Source organism: Ranitomeya imitator, chromosome 1, assembly GCF_032444005.1.
Source record: "Ranitomeya imitator isolate aRanImi1 chromosome 1, aRanImi1.pri, whole genome shotgun sequence".
Taxonomy (NCBI): domain Eukaryota; kingdom Metazoa; phylum Chordata; class Amphibia; order Anura; family Dendrobatidae; genus Ranitomeya; species Ranitomeya imitator.
In genome coordinates, this window is record NC_091282.1 from 806,133,524 (window position 1) to 806,153,932 (window position 20,409).

The following is a 20,409-nucleotide window of genomic DNA, read 5'->3' on the forward strand; positions in this document are numbered from 1 at the left end:
TTTAAAAAAATCCAAAGAAACTAGTGGTATCTCAAGAGGATTAGACCGACTTAACAACAATGGGGGGGCTTGTGCTAATCACATTTCTGTCACAGAAACATACACTACATTTCGATCTTTGATGTGAACTTACCACAAAAGGTAAATGTTTTTTGTTTAACCCCTTTACCCCCGAAGGTGGTTTGCTCGTTAATGACCAGGCCAATTTTTACAATTCTGACCACTGTCAATTTATGAGGTAATAACCCTGGAAGGCTTCAACAGACCCCAGTGATTCCAAGCTTGTTTTATTGTGACATATTGTACTTCATGATAGTGGTAAAATTTCTTAAATATGACTTGTGTTTATTTGCGAAAAAAATTGAAAATTTGGCAAAAATGTAAAAAATGTTGCAATTTTCAAAATTTGAATTTTCATGTCCTTAAATCACAGAGATGTGTCACACAAAACAGTTAGAAAGTAACATTTCTCGCATGTCTATTTTACATCAGCACAATTTTGGAACCAAATTGGTAGGAATTTATAAAGGTTTAAAGTTGACCAGCGATTTTTAATTTTTCCCCAAAAAATAATAAAACCATTTGTTTTAGGGACCACCTCACATTTGAAGTGACTTTGAGGGTCTATATAATAATAACCTTTATTTATATAGCGCAAATATATTTCGCAGCGCTTTGCAGTTTTTGCACAAGTTATCAGATATGATATATGATAGAAAATACCCAAAAGTGACACCATTCTAAAAAAAACAAAAACTGAACCCCTCAAGGTGCTAAAAACCACATTCAAGAAGTTTACTAACCCTTCAGGTGCTTCACAGGAATTTTTGAAAATTATGGGGAAAAAAATGATCATTTAACTTTTGTTCACAAATTTTTTTACTTTAGACCCAATATTTTTTAGTTTTGACAATGGTAATAGAAAAAATTGACTTGTGCATGCAGATACCTGATATGAGGGAGAAAACCACTGTTTGGGCGCACAGCAGAGCTCAGAAGGGAAGGAGCGCCATTTGACTTTTTGAATGCAAAATTTGATGGAACAATTGGCGGACGCCATGTTGCGTTTGGCTCTGATGTGCCTAAACAGTGAAAATCCCCCATAAGTGACACCATCAGGGAACTGGTGTGGTGAGCACACTAAACCCTCAGGTGCTTCACAGAAGTTTAAAACGTTGAGTCATGAAAATTAAAAAAAAAAATAAAAATCACATTTTCCCCACAAACATGTTTATAGCCCCATATGTTGCATTTTCATAAGGGTAACAGGAGAAATTACACCATACAATTGTTGTGTAATTTCTCCTGAGTACGCCGATACCCCATATGTGGGGGAATACTACTCTTGAGGCACAGTGCAAAGCTCAGAAGGGAATAGGTGCTATATTGGAGTTCAGATTTTGCTGGCATGAATTGAGGGTGCCAGGTTGCATTGGCAGAGCCCCTGAGGTGCCAGAACAACAAAACCCCCCTATATGTGAACTTATTTTACAAACTACACTGCCAAATAAATTCATCAAGGGGTACAGTGATCATATTGACACCACATGTGCCTCATAGAACTTTATACCATTGAGCGGTGAAGAAAGAATAAATTACATTTTTACCACTAAAATATTGTTTTAGCCCTAAGTTTTTAATTTTTCTAAGGGCTAACAGGAATTTTTTTTTTCAACAAATATCCTACATGTAATCGGGAAATATTTTTCAGGCACAGTGCAAAGCTCTGAAGACTACGAAAGCCAGATTTTACAGTTATATTTTGCAGGTGCCATGATCCCATTGGGAAAGCCCATGAGGTGTCAGAATAGCAGAACCCCATTTTACAAACTACATCTCTCAATGAATTCATCTAGGGGGTTCAGTGACCATATCGACACCACAGGTGGGTCACGGAATTTTATACCATTGGGCAGTGAAGACAAAATAACTACATTTTTACAACTAAAATTTTACTTAAGCCCCAGATTTTACATTTTCACACACGTGGGTAAAAATGGGGCTATAATTTGTCCCACAATTTTTACTGAATGTGGCAATACCCCATATGTGGACATACATACAGATACAGTTGGGAGGAATGGAGCGCTATTTGCCTCCTGGAGTGCAGATTTTCCTAGAACAGTTTGCGGACTCCATAAACAGAGCCCTTAATTGCAGAATCTTCCCTCAAGTCACCCCATTTTGGAAATTATACCCCTTTGAGAATTTCTAAAGATGTAGGGACGATTTTGACTCCATGGTTATTTTCCATAAACAAGCAGCAGTGAATGTTGCCTAGCGAAAATTGCAAACTGTTGTTGTAGTGACCAGTACGCTGTAGTGACCACCAGTGTGATGCAGTTACCAGTGCATTATGCCCAGCCCGTGCTTCTTGAGACGTGCACCCGTAAGTTAGGCGGCTCTCATCGCTTCAGAAATGACAAACATGCAGATGCTGTATGTGATTTAGGTACACAGTGGGGCTCAGAAGAGAGAGGGAAATTGGATTTGGGAGCAGAGAATTTGCTGAATTTCTTTTGGCGGGTAAGGAGCCATTTTGCTTTTCAAGAGCCTTTGTGCTACCAGTAACATGGAGGCCCCCTATATTTCCGTTAACAGATGACAGACCAGAGTTGGGACTTGCTTTTTTTGTGGATTGTGTTGAAGCTTTTATTGGGAACATTTTAGATAACAATTAGGATCACATTTATCCGTCGCTCTACGCTGAGCACTTAATTTGGGGTTTCCATCTAAATCTATGAGTGACGGGATTCAGATGAAACCCCCGAGGGATCCATTCACTATAATGAGGCAGCAGAGTTGCTCTGGACTCCCATCAGGCCTCTGTTCAGCGGTGTACTTTTCAGAATTTCACAAAACTGTGGCTGACAGCACTTTTATACAAACCTAAAGACACGGACACAGGCTGATCACAGGTCAGACTGTGTTCACAGTGCCTCCATCTGCCTCATTATAGGGAATCTTCCCACCAGAGGTTCCGTCTGAATCACGTATTTCAGAGATTTATGCTTAAGCCCCAGCACATTCGCTCAGCACAAGATGTGCGCCAAGCCTTACTGCAATCTTTGGGAGGCAGAATGAAAGGTGAAGAATTGTTTTTATTTTTTATGCCATTCCTCGTGCGGTATAAGTGATTAGGCAACTTTATTGTTTGGGTCGGTGCGATTACAGCATACCAAATTTATATAGAGTTTTTATGTTTGGCTGCTGTCACACACTAAAAGATGTTTTTTTATTGCAAAAAATAGTTTTTACATTGCCATATTTTGAGAGCTATAATTTTTCCATATTTTGGCCCATAGAGTCATGTGATTTGCTTGTTTTTTTGCGGGAAGAGTTGACGTTTTCATTTATACCAGTTTTAGACATGACTTTTTTGATTGCTTTCTATTCTGATTTTTGGGAGGCAGAATTAAAAGGGGGGATTAGGTCGTGTGGTAAAATTAATAAGACATTTTATTCTTTGGGTTAGTACGATTACAGCGACACCACATTTCTATTTTTTTGCTAAGTTTTGGCGTTTTTACACAAAGTATTTTATAGAAAAAATAAATTATTTTTGCATTCCTTTATTCAGAGAGCTATAACTTTTTTATTTTTCCGCTGATGGAGCTGTATGGCATCTCGCTTTTTGTGTGACAAGATGACGTTTTTAGCGGTACCATGTTTATTTATATCTGTCTTTTTGATCGCATTTTATTCCACTTTTTGTTCAGCGTTATTATTTTTATTTTTTTATGGTGCTCACTAGTTTGTCAGTTTTATAGGTCAGGCCGTTGCAGACACCGTGATACCAAATATGTTTTATGGTTTATATTTTTATGGTTTATATTTTTTCTCATACAAGTATTTATTTATCTTTTGATTGTTTTATTATTTTTTAAAAATACATTTTTACAATTATTTAAAAAAAAGTTTAAACTTTTTTTTTTTTTTTACTTTGTCCCATTATGGGACTATCATTTTTTGCAGGCTGATCGCTTGTATAGCATGGGGGTGCAGCACCATCCCCATGCTATGCAAACTGTCAGCTCTGCACTCACAGAGAAAGTTGCTAATCATGCACTGCGCATGAACAAGCAACTTTCCCAGCTGTGGTGACATCGGATGTCATCATGACGACATCAGGTGGCAAAGATCGGGACCACCCATCAAACCACGGGGGCTCCAATCTAAGGGCAGAGGGGATGCCGGCTCCCGGACTGCTGAGATTGAGTTCGACTGCAGCATTTAGGGGGTTAAAGTGCCAGGAGCCGTGCGGGACTGCTCTTTGCACTTAGTGCCGGGTGTCAGCTGTTAGAATCAGTGGCGATCGCAAGCTCACAGCACGTGTGAGATAGATAGCCTGGGTGTAATAATCCATCCCACATCAATGAGGCCCAGGACGCGTGAACATATTACTTCCAATGCCAGAAGGGGTTAAAAATGCAGTAAATGCACTGAATGTGCTATGAATAAATCAATACCAATTGGTTACAATTAATAATGAATGTTACCTCACCAATGTAAGACGAATAACTATATTTTTCATTATTTAAAGTAATATTAGTTCAATTTAGGTTGTGAAGGCCAATGAAAACGGTGAATGATAATGTCTGAAAAGCGATGCAGAATATGTTTGCACAATATAGGTGGCATAAATAATGTTGTAACATACCTGGTGTGACAAAGCATTTGTTTGCCGTGCAGTCATCTGCTGGTCATAAAAAGAATCTCCAAATACACTGCCTAAAATTGAATGCTAAAAAAGAAAGATAGATAAAATTGATCCTTAAATACTGAAAAAATTGCTTCGAAGTAATGCTTTAAAAAGATAGAGTTTGCTGCACTTGGGAACAAAAAAAAGCAAGAAATTCAGGAGTGAGGCATTCTCATCTTTAAGGGATGTAAATATACAGGGTCCATATTGTGAAACTTATCAATTAAAACACAAACAAAATTATATCTATTTGTAGCATAATATTAGTACGGTAAGTATAAATAAGCACACAACAAAAACATTACACATTCAATAGGTTAGACTATAGTACAATGCATGTTCTAATAAATAGCTCGAATTTGGACTAGCTTTTCATAGCAGGTAACATCAGTTTTCTCTTTTACAACCCTTGGATAGGTTGACCAGGTGTCACCAGGCAAATTTTTACTAAAGAGCTACACAAGAAAGGATAACAGCCATACAAGGTAAAGCCATAATTACGTCTTGATTTTTAGAAAATCACAGATTTTCATATTCAAGGATTATCTATACACATATTAATTCCACTTGAAAGATTCTAAACAGGACAAATCGAGGAGTCTTTTCGCATTTTAGAAGATGGGTAAAAAGTAAAACTCCTATTTCTCCTGTATAGAATCTATGTTTAGTTTGTAGCTAAATAACAGATGGTTTAAGACTCAGCAAACCCATCCATAAAAGTATGCGTAGAAGGACATGTACACAATGTTTCATTAGTAAAATGGTTACATTTGACAAATAAAAAGTTTATACAATGGGATGAGACCTTTAGGTATTTATAAAATTTGAATGGCAAATAAAACACTCTACAAAAGAAATGTTACACCACAGAATACAGTTGAAAGGATTCACGGATTTATATACCGCATAGGATTAACCACAGTTTCTCTTCATCTTTATATTACATAATTTTCTATTATATCGCATGAACTAATACATTAAAGGAGGTGATCAATAAGGACAGGGTCCCCTGTACTAAAATATTTAAGAATAAGTTAGCTTGCTACAGATAAGAATTTCCTTTTCACAGCAAATGATGGGAACACAAAAGCAACAAAAACAGATGAAAACAAGTAGCAGGACACTTCTATACACAGGTCCCCACATGTTATTTGTCATCAACAGTCCTTTGCAAGAATCAAGACAATTTCTTACACAAAGTAAAAATAGTGTGCACATAAAAAAAGCATTTTTTGAACACTTCATAGGTAAAAATTCAACAGTAAAATATAAGCACCATGACTGTTTACTTTTGTTAGTTGTAAACCAATTAAATATACTTTACCTATTTTAAATTTTCTAAGCAAATATATATATTTTAAGTAAATATATTTCCAAAGCAGTTATTGATGTGAAATTCTCACCTGATGTCAGTAATAACCCACCCAATCCCCACAGGCAAAGAAATCAAACCAAAGATGTCCATAAATTAAGTAATGTGTAACAATAAGAAATGACACATGGAAAATGTATTGACCACATGAAGAAAGGTGCAGAAAGTCATGGCACCAGCTGGAATCTATAAGTAATTAGAAAGCAATCCTGCCACTTAGTAAAAAAGAATATCAGCTGGCCTATAAAAAGGTGTCTCATTACCAAGGTGCCACACAAGGAACATCTCGTGGGTAAAACCAGTTGCAAGACATACTGATGGCATTAGTTACAGAAAAAATTCTAAACTACTAAAAGGTCCCAGTGAGCACTGTTGGGGCCATAATCCAGAAGTGGAGAGAACATCATTTCATCATAAACGACTCAACCTCCATTGCCTGTATCCACGTTCACCACCTAAGACTCATGTCGAACAAAAAGCCTGTTCAAGCGCATTTATAGTTTACTTAACATTTAGACAAGCCGGTGAAATACTGGGAGAAAATAGTCACATGAGACCAAAATTGAACTCTTTAGGTGCCATAATATACACCATGTATGGAGGCCTAAAGGCACTGCATATCACCCCAAAAACGCCATACTAATCACCATACTAATCACGGAGTTTGGAGGTGGAAACATCATGTTGTGGGGCTGTTTATCAGCAAACGGCACTGGCCAACTTCATATGATTGAAGGAAGGATGAATGAACGAACAAATGCATGGAGACCTTCTTGATAAATATTGGCTGCCATCTGAACAGGTTGATGATTATGAAACGAGGGTGGACACTTCAGCAAGACAATGATCCAAAACACACAGCCAAAGAAACTTTCAATTGGTTTCAAAGAAAGACAATAATGCTGGTATAAAAGGTCCAGCCAGGGCAGGTTTTAGAGAAAGTGGGGCCCTGGGCAAAATTAAAACCGGGGCACCAAATGGTAAGAAATTGCATCATCACACAGCAGTCTTGTGAAAATATAACCGGACGACTTCAGGAAAAATGTCTCGTTGTCTATAAAGAGGGGAAAGCCTCCACAGGTTCACAGAATTCATGAAAAAAGATCTGTCTCAAGTCGTGCTCCCCCCCTCATAAGAGCCACAGCTTCTGTGATACACACATATGATATATATAGATATATATATATATATATATATATATATATATATATACATATACATATATACTCAGTCTACATTATACAAACCATCTATGATATATATATATATATATATATATATATATACACACACATATATATATATATATATATATATATATATATATATATATATATATATATATATACACAAAATCTATACCATATACACAATGTCTACACTACACTCAGGTACGGACTGGAGCTGAAATTCAGTCCTGGCATTTGAAATCACACAGGCCAATGCTGTCCCCGTCCCCGTCCCCATGAAGCAGATGGGATATTTTACTAATATTACTCTGGATGGAGGAAAGGAAGATTTACTACAAGACCAATATCTCTAATGATACCCATGGTGTGCTGGGGTAAGTGACTTTGTGCTCCATCACAACTCTTAACAATATGGATGTCTTGAGAACACAGATTCTGTTAACAATGCAGCAGACAATACAGCCCATGAGCAGACAGGCCCTTCTGGCATTTGCCAGAATTGCCAGATGGCCAGTCTGGCCCCGACTACAGTATATACACAGCAAGAGTGCAAAGAGCTCACCAGTCTCTCCTCATATTCAATTTCTACAGACTCGAATATAGACTGCTATTGCAGAACAGGCATTACCAGCACAGTTTCTGTTTTCTCAAAGCAGACAACCTAGCAAAACTGCAGCTGTGTAACGTCTGGCAGTGCAGGGTTATCAAGCTCGGCTCCAATTTCTTTTTTGACAATTGAATCAAAAATCACAGACCGCTCAAATTTTTACAAACATACACTTTAACCCTTTTTATTGACCACGGTCCCCCAACCCATTCTCTTTTATGTTGTATTCACAACCAATTTTTTATGCAGTTTTTGAACCAAAGTCAAAAGTGCAAACAATGAAACAATAATCAGTTTCATGCCTGGAGAACAGTGACTCTGTCATAAATATTGTATATGCCAGTATGGCCATAAAAGCATGGGGGATATAGAGGGGAAAAAAGGAGCTGATACACTACAAGCCTTATATCTTCAGATCTACTTTGGAGACTACATTAGGTAAAATGTGTTTACAAGGAAGGTCCATTGAATATTGTCTATTATTGCTGCACTATTTTTGTAGTTAAACGGCGGACAGAATAACAGAAACATGACCAATCCCATTGTAAGCCACTGGGGTCCGTCACTTAACAGATTTGTCCCTGACATGAATTCCATTGTTCTGTTCCTAATATGGAACAGAATGGCATACAGAATGCGGGTGTGACCCCACACCCTATGTGGACAGATGTACCTGCAGTGGACACAGAGCTGCATAATATAGAGAGATTACTTTAACGTAAAGGGAAACTGTCTGGAAATTCATTCTGCCCAATCCGTGGTTTTAATTTTTATGTCCTTAAATCAGAGAGCTATGTCACAAAAAATGGTTAATAAATAACATTTCCCATATGTCTACTTTACCCACCTACTTTGCCCACAATTTTTGAAATAATATTTTTTCTTAGGAAGTTATAAGGGTTAAAAGTTGACCAGCGAGCTCTCATTTTCCAGCAAAATAATTTTTTTTTAGGGACCACATCACATTTGAAGTGACCTTGAGGAGCCTATATGACCGAAAAGTGACACCATTCTAAAAACTACACTCTTAACACTAGGACTACTGGACTCGTGACCCCAACTAGAACTACTGCAAGTAAGTAGTCAAAATGACTATACCAGTAGTCCTAGTGTTAAAAGTGCTAAAAACCACATTCAAGAAGTTTATTAACCCTTCAGGTGCTACATAGGAATTAATGGAATGTGTAAGGAAAAAATGAGCATTAACTTTTTTTCACAATTTTTGTTTTTTTACTTCAGACCCAAATTTTGCTTATTTTCACAAGCTTAATAGGAGAAAACATACCCTAAAGTCGTTGTGAAATTTCTCCTGAGTATGCCGATACTCCATATGTGGGGGGAAACTATATAACAGAAAATACCCAAAACAAACACCATTCTAAAAACTTTTTTTCACAAAAATTTTACTTTAGACCCCAATTTTTTTATTATCTAAAGCATAACAGGAGAAAACGTACTCCAAAGTTTGTTGTGCAATTTCTCTCGAGTACGCCGATACCCCATTTGTAAGGGAAAACTACTGTTTGGGTGTACAGCAGGGCTCGGAAGAGAAAGAGCACCATTTGACTTTTGAATGCAAAATTTGCTGGAATTAGGGGATGCCATGTCACGTTTGGAAAGCCACTAATGTGCCTAAAGAGTAGAATCTCCCCACTAGTGATCCCGTATTAGAAACTAGACCCCTCAAGAAATTCATCTAAATATTTGCTGAGCACCTAGAACCTCCACAGTTGCTTCACAGAAGTTTATAACATTGAGTCATGAAAATAAAAAAATTTTACACAAAAATGTTCTCCTAGCCACAATTTTTGTATTTTCACATGGGTAACAGGAAAAAATGGATGAAAAAATTTGTTGTGCAATTTCTCCTGAGTACAGCAATACCCCACATGTGGTCAAAAACTACTTTTGAGGCACAGTACAACACTCAGAAGGGAAGAAGCTGCATTTTCAAGTTCAGATTTTGCTGGACTGGTTTGAAGGTGCCATGTCACATTGATAGAGCCACTGAGGTGTCAGAACAGCAAAAAAAAAAAACAGAATGCCAAGAGTGTGCAAAGCAGAAGGTGGCTACTTTGAAGAACCTAGAATATAAGTCATATTTTCAGTTGTTTCGCACTTTTTTGTTAAGTATATAATTCCACATGTGTTACTTCATAGTTTTGATACCTTCAGTGTGAATGCACAATTTTTAAAGTTATGGAAATACAGAAAAATCTTTAAATGAGGTGTGTCCAAACTTTTGGCCTGCACTGTATATTTATTGTATTAACTTTTTTGTGTTACTTTTTTGTGATTTATTTAAATTTAAAAACTATTTTTACAATTTTTATTAACTTTTTTTTTTTTTACATTGTCCCAGGATGAGACATCAATTTCTGACTGACAGATCGCTAATCTAATATTCTGCAATGTTTCTGCACTGCAGAGCATTAGAACAGTGTCTGACATGCAGGGAGGAGGTGTCTCAGCTCGTGGTCTGAGCAAGAGCTGACCGGCCACCATCTGTGGGTGACCCTGTGGCCATTTTTTGGTCCGGGGTCACCATGGAGACCATCAGCACAACGCGATCGCACAGATGGACGCACAGACGAAGCTCCGTCCCCCCTCTGCGATGTCACTGTCACTATGGACCGGCTAGCACCCATCATGGGTGTTGCTGCAGGGAGTCAGCTCTCACACAGAACTGACATCAGCATTTGATTGCAGCGGTGTTCAGCATGAGCGCGCACGATCATGGTGCAAACCTAAGGAACTTAGCTTACAAAAAGAATAATGATGATAACTGAGCAGCAGCGTCCAGATGAATGTCATGACCCAAACGTTTTGTCTCCTCTGACCGCACATTTGCTGTCCTCCTGCCTTTCTTGATGTGGCTGATGTATACTATGCCACTCACAGTATGTTGCAACTGAGTAGCTCCTGTTTCCTTCCGTGCAGGTGCGAGAGTTGAACAGGCTGTGGATGACATAGGAGACATGTCAATCAAAGCAGGTGAGACTGAATTAGGCCCATAGTGAGCCACTGTTGGCCACGCATAACCCCTATATCCAAGGAGACGGCTCAGCCCCTCTCTCTTTACTAGGGCTCTCTTATCAGCTTATTTCCTGCCATATTGGCGATTTATATACTTATTTCTTCATCCAGTGATCTCGTCTGCTTCTCACTGTCTGTGTTAGAATCTTCTTTCATCAGTCTCACTCTGAGCAATTGTGCTCTGTTGTCTGCCTACTGACCGTGGTGCTTGTATGCTGTCATTTGCTTGTCATTCACCTCTTGTGCTTGTGTTCTAGCGTTGTCTGTTATTATTATTATTTATTTATATAGCACCATTGATTCCATGGTGCTTTACATGAGAAGGGGTTACATACAAGTTACAGATATCACTTACGGTAAAACTAACAATGACAGACTGATACAGAGGGGCCAGGACACTGCCCTTGCGGGCTTACATTCTACAGACTTATCAGTCTGTCACTCCCTCTATGTATTCTGTTATTTGGTTATCATCCTGTCACTCCGTGTTCCTGTGTTTCCATTATCAGCCTGTCATTCCCTGTAATCCTGTGCTCCCTGTTATCACGCTGTTTTAATTGTAATCCAGCACTTGTGCCTGAGTACTAGTGTCTTCTGTTATCAGCTTGACACTAACTGCTGGTCTGGTCCTGGCTGCTGCTCCTTGGCTGTGACAGGATCATTCCAGTCAGAAGCAGATAGGTGGAGACCATGTGAGCAGAGCCCAGCTGTGTCCCAGCTGCTGCTGGAGCTGATGGTTTAACCCCTTCATGACCCAGCCTATTTTGACCTTAAAGACCTTGCCGTTTTTTGCAATTCTGACCAGTGTCCCTTTATGAGGTAATAGCTCAGGAACGCGTCAACGAATCCTAGCGGTTCTGAGAATGTTTTTTCGTGACATATTGGGCTTAATGTTAGTGGTAAATTTAGGTCAATAAATTCTGCGTTTATTTGTGATAAAAACGGAAATTTGGCGAAAAATTTTGAAAATTTCGCAATTTTCACATTTTGAATTTGTATTCTGTTAAACCAGAGAGATATGTGACACAAAATAGTTAATAAATAACATTTCCCACATGTATACTTTACATCAGCACAATTTTGGAAACAAAATTTTTTTTTGCTAGGAAGTTATAAGGGTTAAAATTTGACCAGCGATTTCTCATTTTTACAACGAAATTTACAAAACCATTTTTTTTAGGGACCACCTCACATTTGAAGTCAGTTTGAGGGGTCTATATGGCTGAAAATACCCCAAAGTGACACCATTCTAAAAACTGCACCCCTCAAGGTGCACAAAACCACATTCAAGAAGTTTATTAACCCTTCAGGTGCTTCACAGCAGCAGAAGCAACATGGAAGGAAAAAATGAACATTTAACTTTTTAGTCACACAAATTATCTTTTAGCAACAATTTTTTTTTTCCCCAATGGTAAAAGGAGAAACTGAATCACGAAAGTTGTTGTCCAATTTGTCCTGAGTACGCTGATACCTCATATGTGGGGGTAAACCACTATTTGGGCGCACGGCAGGGCTTGGAAGGGAAAGAGCGCTATTTGACTTTTTGAATGAAAAATTGGCTCCACTCTTTAGCGGACACCATGTCACGTTTGGAGAGCCCCCGTGTGCCTAAAAATTGGAGCTCCCCCACAAGTGACCCCATATTGGAAACTAGACGCCCCAAGGAACTTATCTAGATGCATAGTGAGCACTTTGAACCCCCAGGTGCTTCACAAATTGATCCGTAAAAATGAAAAAGTACTTTTTTTTCACAAAAAAATTATTTTAGCCTCAATTTTTTCATTTTCACATGGGCAACAGGATAAAATGGATCCTAAAATTTGTTGGGCAATTTCTGCTGAGTACACCAATACCTCACATGTGGGGGTAAACCACTGTTTGGGCACATGGTAAGGCTCGGAAGGGAAGGAGCGCCATTTGACTTTTTGAATGAAAAATTATCTCCATCGTTAGCGGACACCATGTCGCGTTTGGAGAGACCATGTGTGCCTAAACATTGGCGCTCCCCCACAAGTGACCCCATTTTGGAAACTAGACCCCCCAAGGAACTTATCTAGATGCCTAGTGAGCACTTTAAACCCTCAGGTGCTTCACAAATTGATCTGTAAAAATGAAAGTACTTTTTTTTCACAAAAAAAATTTTTTCGCCTCAATTTTTTCATTTTCACATGGGCAATAGGATAAAATGGATCATAAAATTTGTTGGGCAATTTCTCCCGAGTACGCCGATACCTCATATGTGGGGGTAAACCACTGTTTGGGCACTCGGCAGGGCTCGGAAGGGAAGGCGCGCCATTTGACTTTTTGAATGGAAAATTAGCTCCAATTGTTAGCGGACACCATGTCGCGTTTGGAGAGCCCCTGATGTGCCTAAACAGTTGAAACCCCCCAGAAGTGACCCCATTTTGGAAACTAGACCCCGAAAGGAACTTCTCTAGATGTGTGGTGAGGACTTTGAACCCCCAAGTGCTTCACAGAAGTTTATAATGCAGAGCCGTGAAAATAATAAATACGTTTTCTTTCCTCAAAAATAATTATTTAGCCCAGAATTTTTTAATTTTCCCAAGGGTAACAGGAGAAATTTGACCCCAATATTTGTTGTCCAGTTTCTCCTGAGTACGCTGATACCCCATGTGTGGAGGTAAACCACTGTTTGGGCACACGTCGGGGCTCAGAAGGGAAGTAGTGACTTTTGAAATGCAGACTTTGATGGAATGGTCTGCGGGCATCACGTTGCGTTTGTAGAGCCCCTGGTGTGCCTAAACAGTAGAAACCCCCAAGTGACCCCATTTTAGAAACTAGACCCCCCAAGAACTTATCTAGATATGTGGTGAGCACTTTGAACCCCCAAGTGCTTCACAGACGTTTACAACGCAGAGCCGTGAAAATAAAAAATCATTTTTCTTTCCTCAAAAATGATGTTTTAGCAAGCATTTTTTTATTTTCACAAGGGTAACAGGAGAAATTGGACCCCAGTAATTGTTGCGCAGTTTATCCTGAGTATGCTGGTACCCCATATGTGGGGGTAAACCACTGTTTGGGCACACGTCGGGGCTCGAAATTGAGGGAGCACCATTTGACTTTTTGAATACGAGATTGGCTGGAATCAATGGTGGCGCCATGTTGCGTTTGGAGACCCCTGATGTGCCTAAACAGTGGTAACCCCTCAATTCTACCTCCAACACTAACCCCAACACACCCCTAACCACAACCCTAATTCCAACACTAACCCTAAGGCTATGTGCCCACGTTGCGGATTCGTGTGAGATTTTTCAGCATCATTTTTGAAAAATCCGCGGGTAAAAGGCTCTGCGTTTTACCTGCGGATTTACCGTGGATTTCCAGTGTTTTTTGTGCGGATTTCACCTGCGGATTCCTATTGAGGAACAGGTGTAAAACGCTGCGGAATCCGCACAAAGAATTGACATGCTGCGGAAAATACAACGCAGCGTTTCCGCGCGGTATTTTCCGCACCATGGGCACAGCGGATTTGGCTTTCCATAGGTTTACATGGTACTGTAAACCTGATGGAACACTTCTGCGAATCCGCAGCGGTCGATCCGCTGCGGATCCGCAGCCAAATCCGCACCGTGTGCACATAGCCTAATTCTAAAGGTATGTGCACACGCTGTGGAAAACGCTGAGGATCCGCAGCAGTTTCCCATGAGTTTACAGTTCAATGTAAACCTACGGGAAACAAAAATCGCTGTATACATGCTGCGGAAAAACTGCACGGAAACGCAGCGGTTTACATTCCGCAGCATGTCACTTCTTTGTGCGGATTCCGCAGCGGTTTTACAACTGCTCAAATAAAAAATCGCAGTTGTAAAACCGCAGTGAAATGCGCAGAAAAAATGCGGTAAATCCGCAGCGGTTTAGCACTGTGGATTTATCAAATCCGCAGCGGAAAAATCCGCAGAGGACCAGAATACGTGTGCACATACCGAATCCCTAACCCTAACCCTAGCCCTAACCCTACCCCTAACATTAGTGGAAAAAAAAAATTCTTTATTTTTTTATTGTCCCTACCTACGGGGGTGACAAAGGGGGGGGGGGTCATTTATTATTTTTTTATTTTGATCACTGAGATATAATCTATCTCAGTGATCAAAATGCACTTTGGAACGAATCTGCCGGCCGGCAGATTCGGCGGGCACACTGCGCATGGGAGAAGACGGACGGACCCCGGCAGGATCGGTAAGTATGATGGGGTGGGTGGGAGCACGGGGGGGGGGGGGGGGGGGGAATCGAAGCATGGGGGGGGTTGGATCGGAGCGCGGGAGGGGTAAAACGGAGCACGGGGGGGATGGAACGGAGCACGGGGGGTGGAACGGAGCACGGGGGGGTGGAACGGAGCACGGGGGGGTGGATCGGAGTGCAGGGGGGGTGATTGGAGCACAGGGGGGTGATTGGAGCACGGGGGGAGCGGACAAGAGCACGGGGGGAGCGGAGCACAGGACGGAGGGGGAGCCGGAGCAGTGTACCGGACAGTTCAGAGGGCTGGGGGGGCGATCGGTGGGGTGGGGGCACATTAGTGTTTCCAGCCATGGCCGATGATATTGCAGCATCGGCCATGGCTGGATTGTAATATTTCACCAGTTATAATAGGTGAAATATTACAAATCGCTCTGATTGGCAGTTTCACTTTCAACAGCCAATCAGAGCGATCGTAGCCACCCCCCCGGGCTAAACTACCACTCCCCCTGTCCCTGCAGATCGGGTGAAATGGGAGTTAACCCTTTCACTTGACCTGCAGGGACGCGATCTTTCCATGACGCCACATAGGCGTCATGGGTCGGATTGGCACCGACTTTCATGATGCCTACGTGGCGTCATGGGTCAGGAAGGGGTTAAGAATCATGAAATGTTTGAGTTGGAAGGGACGTCCAGGGTCACCGTGCCCAACCTCCTGCCCACTGAAGGATTCACTACACCATCTTAGACAGATGTCTGTCCAGCCTCTGTTTGAAGACTTCCATTGTAGGAGAACTCGCCACCTTTCGTGGCAGCCTGTTCCACTTATTGATCACCTTCATTGTTAAAAAGTTTTTTCTAATATCTAATCTTTATGTTCTCCCTTTCAGCTTCATTCCATTGCTTCTCGTTTCCATGTACAAATGAGAATAATGATGATCCCTCTAAACCGTAAAATTCCTTCAGATATTTGTAGACAGCTATTAAGTCTTCTCACAGCTGTCTTTTTTTTAAAGCTAAACATTCCCAGATCCTTTAACCATTTCTTATATGACATACTTTACAGTCCGCCCATCATTCTGGTGCCTCTTCTCTGAACTTGCTCCAGTTTTCAATTTTTTTTTTTACATTTTGTGCCCAGAACTGGACACAGTATTCCAGATGAGGGTTGACCAAGGAGGAGCAGAAGGGGATAATTACTTCACCTGATCTAGACTGTATGCTTCTCTTAAGAAAAATATTTAGAATTGAGAGTCCTCAGTGGTTGATACCTTTTAATGGCTAACTGAAAAGATGGTAAATTGTTGTGCATAAATATGTGATTCTTCAGAATTTGTTTTAGTATTTGCCTGATGAAGAGACATATGTAGTCTCGAAAGCTTGCAATTTGTTACCATCTTTTCAGTTAGCCATTAAAAAGGTATCAACCACTGAGGACTCTCAATTCTAAATATTTTTCTATCTACTGGCTAACACGGTACCAAGATATATTTCTTTCCTGCTTCTCTTTATACATCCTAAAACTGTGTTTGCCTTTTTTGCTGCTGCATCAGATAGTTGACTCTTGTGCAGTCTGTGATCTATTAGTATACCCAAATCTTTTTCAAATGTGCTGTTGCTTAGTTCTATTCCTCCCATTCTGTAGATATAATTTTCATTTTTCTTGCTTAGATGTAGAATTTTAAATTTCTCCCTGTTAAATACCATTTCATTAGTCGCTTTGAGTACGATCACTGAGCCAGTTATGAATCCACTTAACCATAGCATGGTCAATCCCATATTTGGTCATTTTTTTCAATAAGGATAGTATGAGATACATTATCAAATGCTTTACTGAACTCAAGATATTTTATATCTACCGCATTTCCCAGATCCACCCAGTCAGTGATTCCAATATAGAAGAAAATTAGATTAGTCTGGCATGACTTGTTAGCTACAAACCCATGCTGGATCTGGTTAATTACTGTATTATTATCCAAGTACTTACGTACATGTCCTTTAATAATTTGTTCAAAGATCTTTCCTGGTATAGAAGTAAGGTTCACTGTCATGTAATTTCCTGGCTCCATCTTTTCTTTTTTTGAAGATGGGGACAACTTTTGCCCTTCTCCTATCTTCTGGGACTTCTTCTGGTCTCCAAGATTTTTCAAAGATTCTGGCTAGTGGTTCTGCAATTTCCTCTAATTTTCAGCAAATCAGGATGCAATTCATCTGGACATGGAGTTTAAAATTAATTTAAATTAGCTAAGTGTTCCCTCACCATCTCTCTTGACTTATAGATAGTGTGGATGATCTTATTCCTTAGATAGCACTGTGAAGAACAGCTGATGTTACAATTGTCTTCTTAGAGAACACAGAAGCAAAATTTGAATTTAAGAGATCGGTCTTCAAAAACATTAATTTTCAACCACTTCACCCTTTTCATCCTGTAAAAATCCTATAGCATCTTTGATTTTTCTTTTGCTCTTGACAAACCCCCCAAATCCTTTTTTTCTGCTTTTGATCGTCCTTGCAAGCCTCACTTCATTACTGGCTTTAGCTCTTCTAACGCTTGCCATGCATTCCTTTCAAACAGCATTATATTCTTCTTTAAATATGCCCCCCTCTTTCCATTTAATATACATTTCTTTTTTGCTGTTTAACAAGTGATTAAGTTCTGTGTTCATCCATCCTGGTCTCTTTAAATGCTTTCAATTCCTCCATATTTTTGGAATTGTTACGGACTGTGCAGTAAAAATGTCATGTTGCAAAATCTCCCATCCTTCTTGCACATTTCTGTCCTTTAGAACAGAGGTCCCCAACTCCAGTCCTCAAGGCCCACCAACAGGTCATGTTTTCAGGATTTCCTTTGCATTGCACAGGTGATGCAATTATTACCTGGGCAAGACGTAGGAAATCCTGAAAACATGACATGTTGGTGGGCCTTGAGGACTGGAGTTGGGGACCCCTGCTTTAGAACATCCAGCCATTGGACCTTTTGTACCCTTTCTGAGAGCATTAAAATATGCATTTTTGATGTCCAACCTTAAAGTCTGAGTCCTCAGTGGTCTTGCTCCTCTTGTAATCCATAGTTTGAGGATAGCATGACCTTTAGGTCCAAGATTGCAGATCATCATGTTCTTTCTTCTACCTTTTGAAAGATAAAGTTGTCAGCGAGAGAAGATAAGAATTTTCTGGACCCAATACTTTTGACAGAGATTCCCAACAAATATCTGGATAGTTAAAACCTCCCATGATCACTATGTCGCACTTTTTTGAGAACAGAGACATCTGATGGAAAAAAAAAAAATTCATCCATATCTTCAGTCTCTCCAGGTGGCCTATATTAAAAACAATTACAATAATGTCCTTCTCTTCTTGCATTCTTACCCAGATCCTGCAGAGCTTCCATTCTCTGGAACTTGAATTTCTGCAGAGATATACGTTTTCCTAACATACAATGCAAGACCTCACCTCCTCCCCTCTTGCTAATCCTGTTTCTAATAAATAAGTTGGAGTCTTCAAGGTATGCATTCCAATCATGTGTATCATCCCACCAAGTTTCAGTGATGTCTATATCATCATATCTCTCTCCTGTGTTACCAGCTCTAATTCTCCTTGTTTCCCATGCGATGTGCATTTATATAGACACATTTTACTTTGTAGTTGGCTTCTCTTCCTCCTTTATTATTATACAGAATTTATTGTTTTTCTTCTTTATTTCTACTTCTAACAGCATGGGTTCTCAAAAGAATTTATTAGCAGCATATTTTTTCCTGGCCGTATATTTCTCATCCCATATTGCTCTACTTTAACCTTTGTCAGGCTGCATAATTTTACAACGTTAACAGGTTGCAGAGGTACAATTGTACCTTCATATATATTTTAAAGAAATTTGGGCAATATATTCTGGACCAAAACTGCAGAGATGTCACGAAATTTCATCCCTCTACGGCTTTTCGAGAAAAAAAAAAGTTATTGCAATTTTAAAACGGAATAGTTACAATTGTACCTACTCAGCCGGATGAAGGTTAAAGCTATCCTGATGAGTGTAGCAAAGGGTCTACCAAAACACATGTTTTCTTGTTTTCGTAAGATGCAACCCATCTCTAGCAAGGAGTCAATCACACAGGTAATTCACTCCATAGTCATGAAACCCAAAATGTTGCTCACGGCACCATCAACATAGCCAGTTGTTCATCTGTAAAATCCTGTTTAAATCTCCTTGGTCCATGTCCATACACTGTTAGGATGGATGAGAAGACGACCTGCTCTTTCCGGCCTAGGTCTTCAAAATCTCTGCATATAGTTTCCTGGTTCTTTTTTTGCGGTGTAATTTGTTTCTTGGTATATCAGTAGACATTGGTAATCTTCTGTAGCACTTAAGAGTCTTGATACCCTATCAAACACATCTTTGATTTGGGCAGTGGAAGACAGCACACTTTTTGTGAGGTAATGTCTGGTCAGCAGATTGTGGCTTCTGTCCCTCAGTAGGAAATCCCCCATGACCACCACTCTCCTTTTCTTCTTCATTACAACACTTCTTTTTCTCCCTTCAAGAGGCTTCTGATTTCTTACTTTAGTATTCTTTGTGGGCAAAGCACTTTTTTTATGTAATTTTCAAAGCTATCCTACGTGAGAGTCTGGTAGCGGTTCTTCAGCAGTATGGGTGCTCACTGCCTGCTCATCCTCCTGTTTCTTTGAGTCACATGCTACCATTTCTATTCTTCTGAAGGTAAATTGAAAGGTGCTGCTCTTCGAACATTCTGAATAGTTATTTCTACTCTGCCATTAGTTTCTGCAGGAACACTGAAAAGTTCTCTTGCAACATTCTGAAGTGATTCTTCTGTTCTGTCAAGGAAATTCTCATCTTATTTAATGAGCTTCAGTGTAGCTATTCACTCCTGAAGACTTTGCACCTTTTCCTCTAAGGCCATGTTCACACGATCCTTTTTTTCATGCGGAATTGCCGCGATTTTCCCGCTGCGGGTCCGCAGCTGTTTTCCATGCAGGGTACATTACATTGTACCCTATGGAAAACAGGAACTGCTGTGCCCACAATGCGGAAAATAAAAAAAAAAGCCGCGCTGAATAGCTGCGGGAAAAAAGAAGTACCATGTCACTTCTTTTTTCGGAGCCGCAGCGGTTCTGCACCCATTGACCTCCATTGTGAGGTCAAACCCGCAGTAAAACCCGCAGATGAAAAAAATATCTGCGGGTATTACTGCGGTTTGTTGTGCAGAACCGCTGCAGCAGGAAGTGCGGGGAAGCGGGCGGAAGTGCGTGGGCGGAGTGTGGCTGCCCCCCCGTGCTCCGATCCCGCCCCTCC

At 40.1% G+C, this 20,409-nt stretch overlaps 1 protein-coding gene across 2 annotated transcripts in view; it reads right to left on the bottom strand.

The window, feature by feature from the left end:
• Positions 1-20,409, bottom strand: part of CRTC1 (CREB regulated transcription coactivator 1) — a 248,706-nt gene that overhangs the window by 13,058 nt on the left and 215,239 nt on the right. For both annotated transcript variants that reach the window (XM_069738947.1, XM_069738954.1), the window contains one exon: positions 4,661-4,744. In XM_069738947.1, coding sequence (XP_069595048.1) covers positions 4,661-4,744 — 84 coding nt within the window. The remainder of the gene's footprint in view (positions 1-4,660; positions 4,745-20,409) is intronic.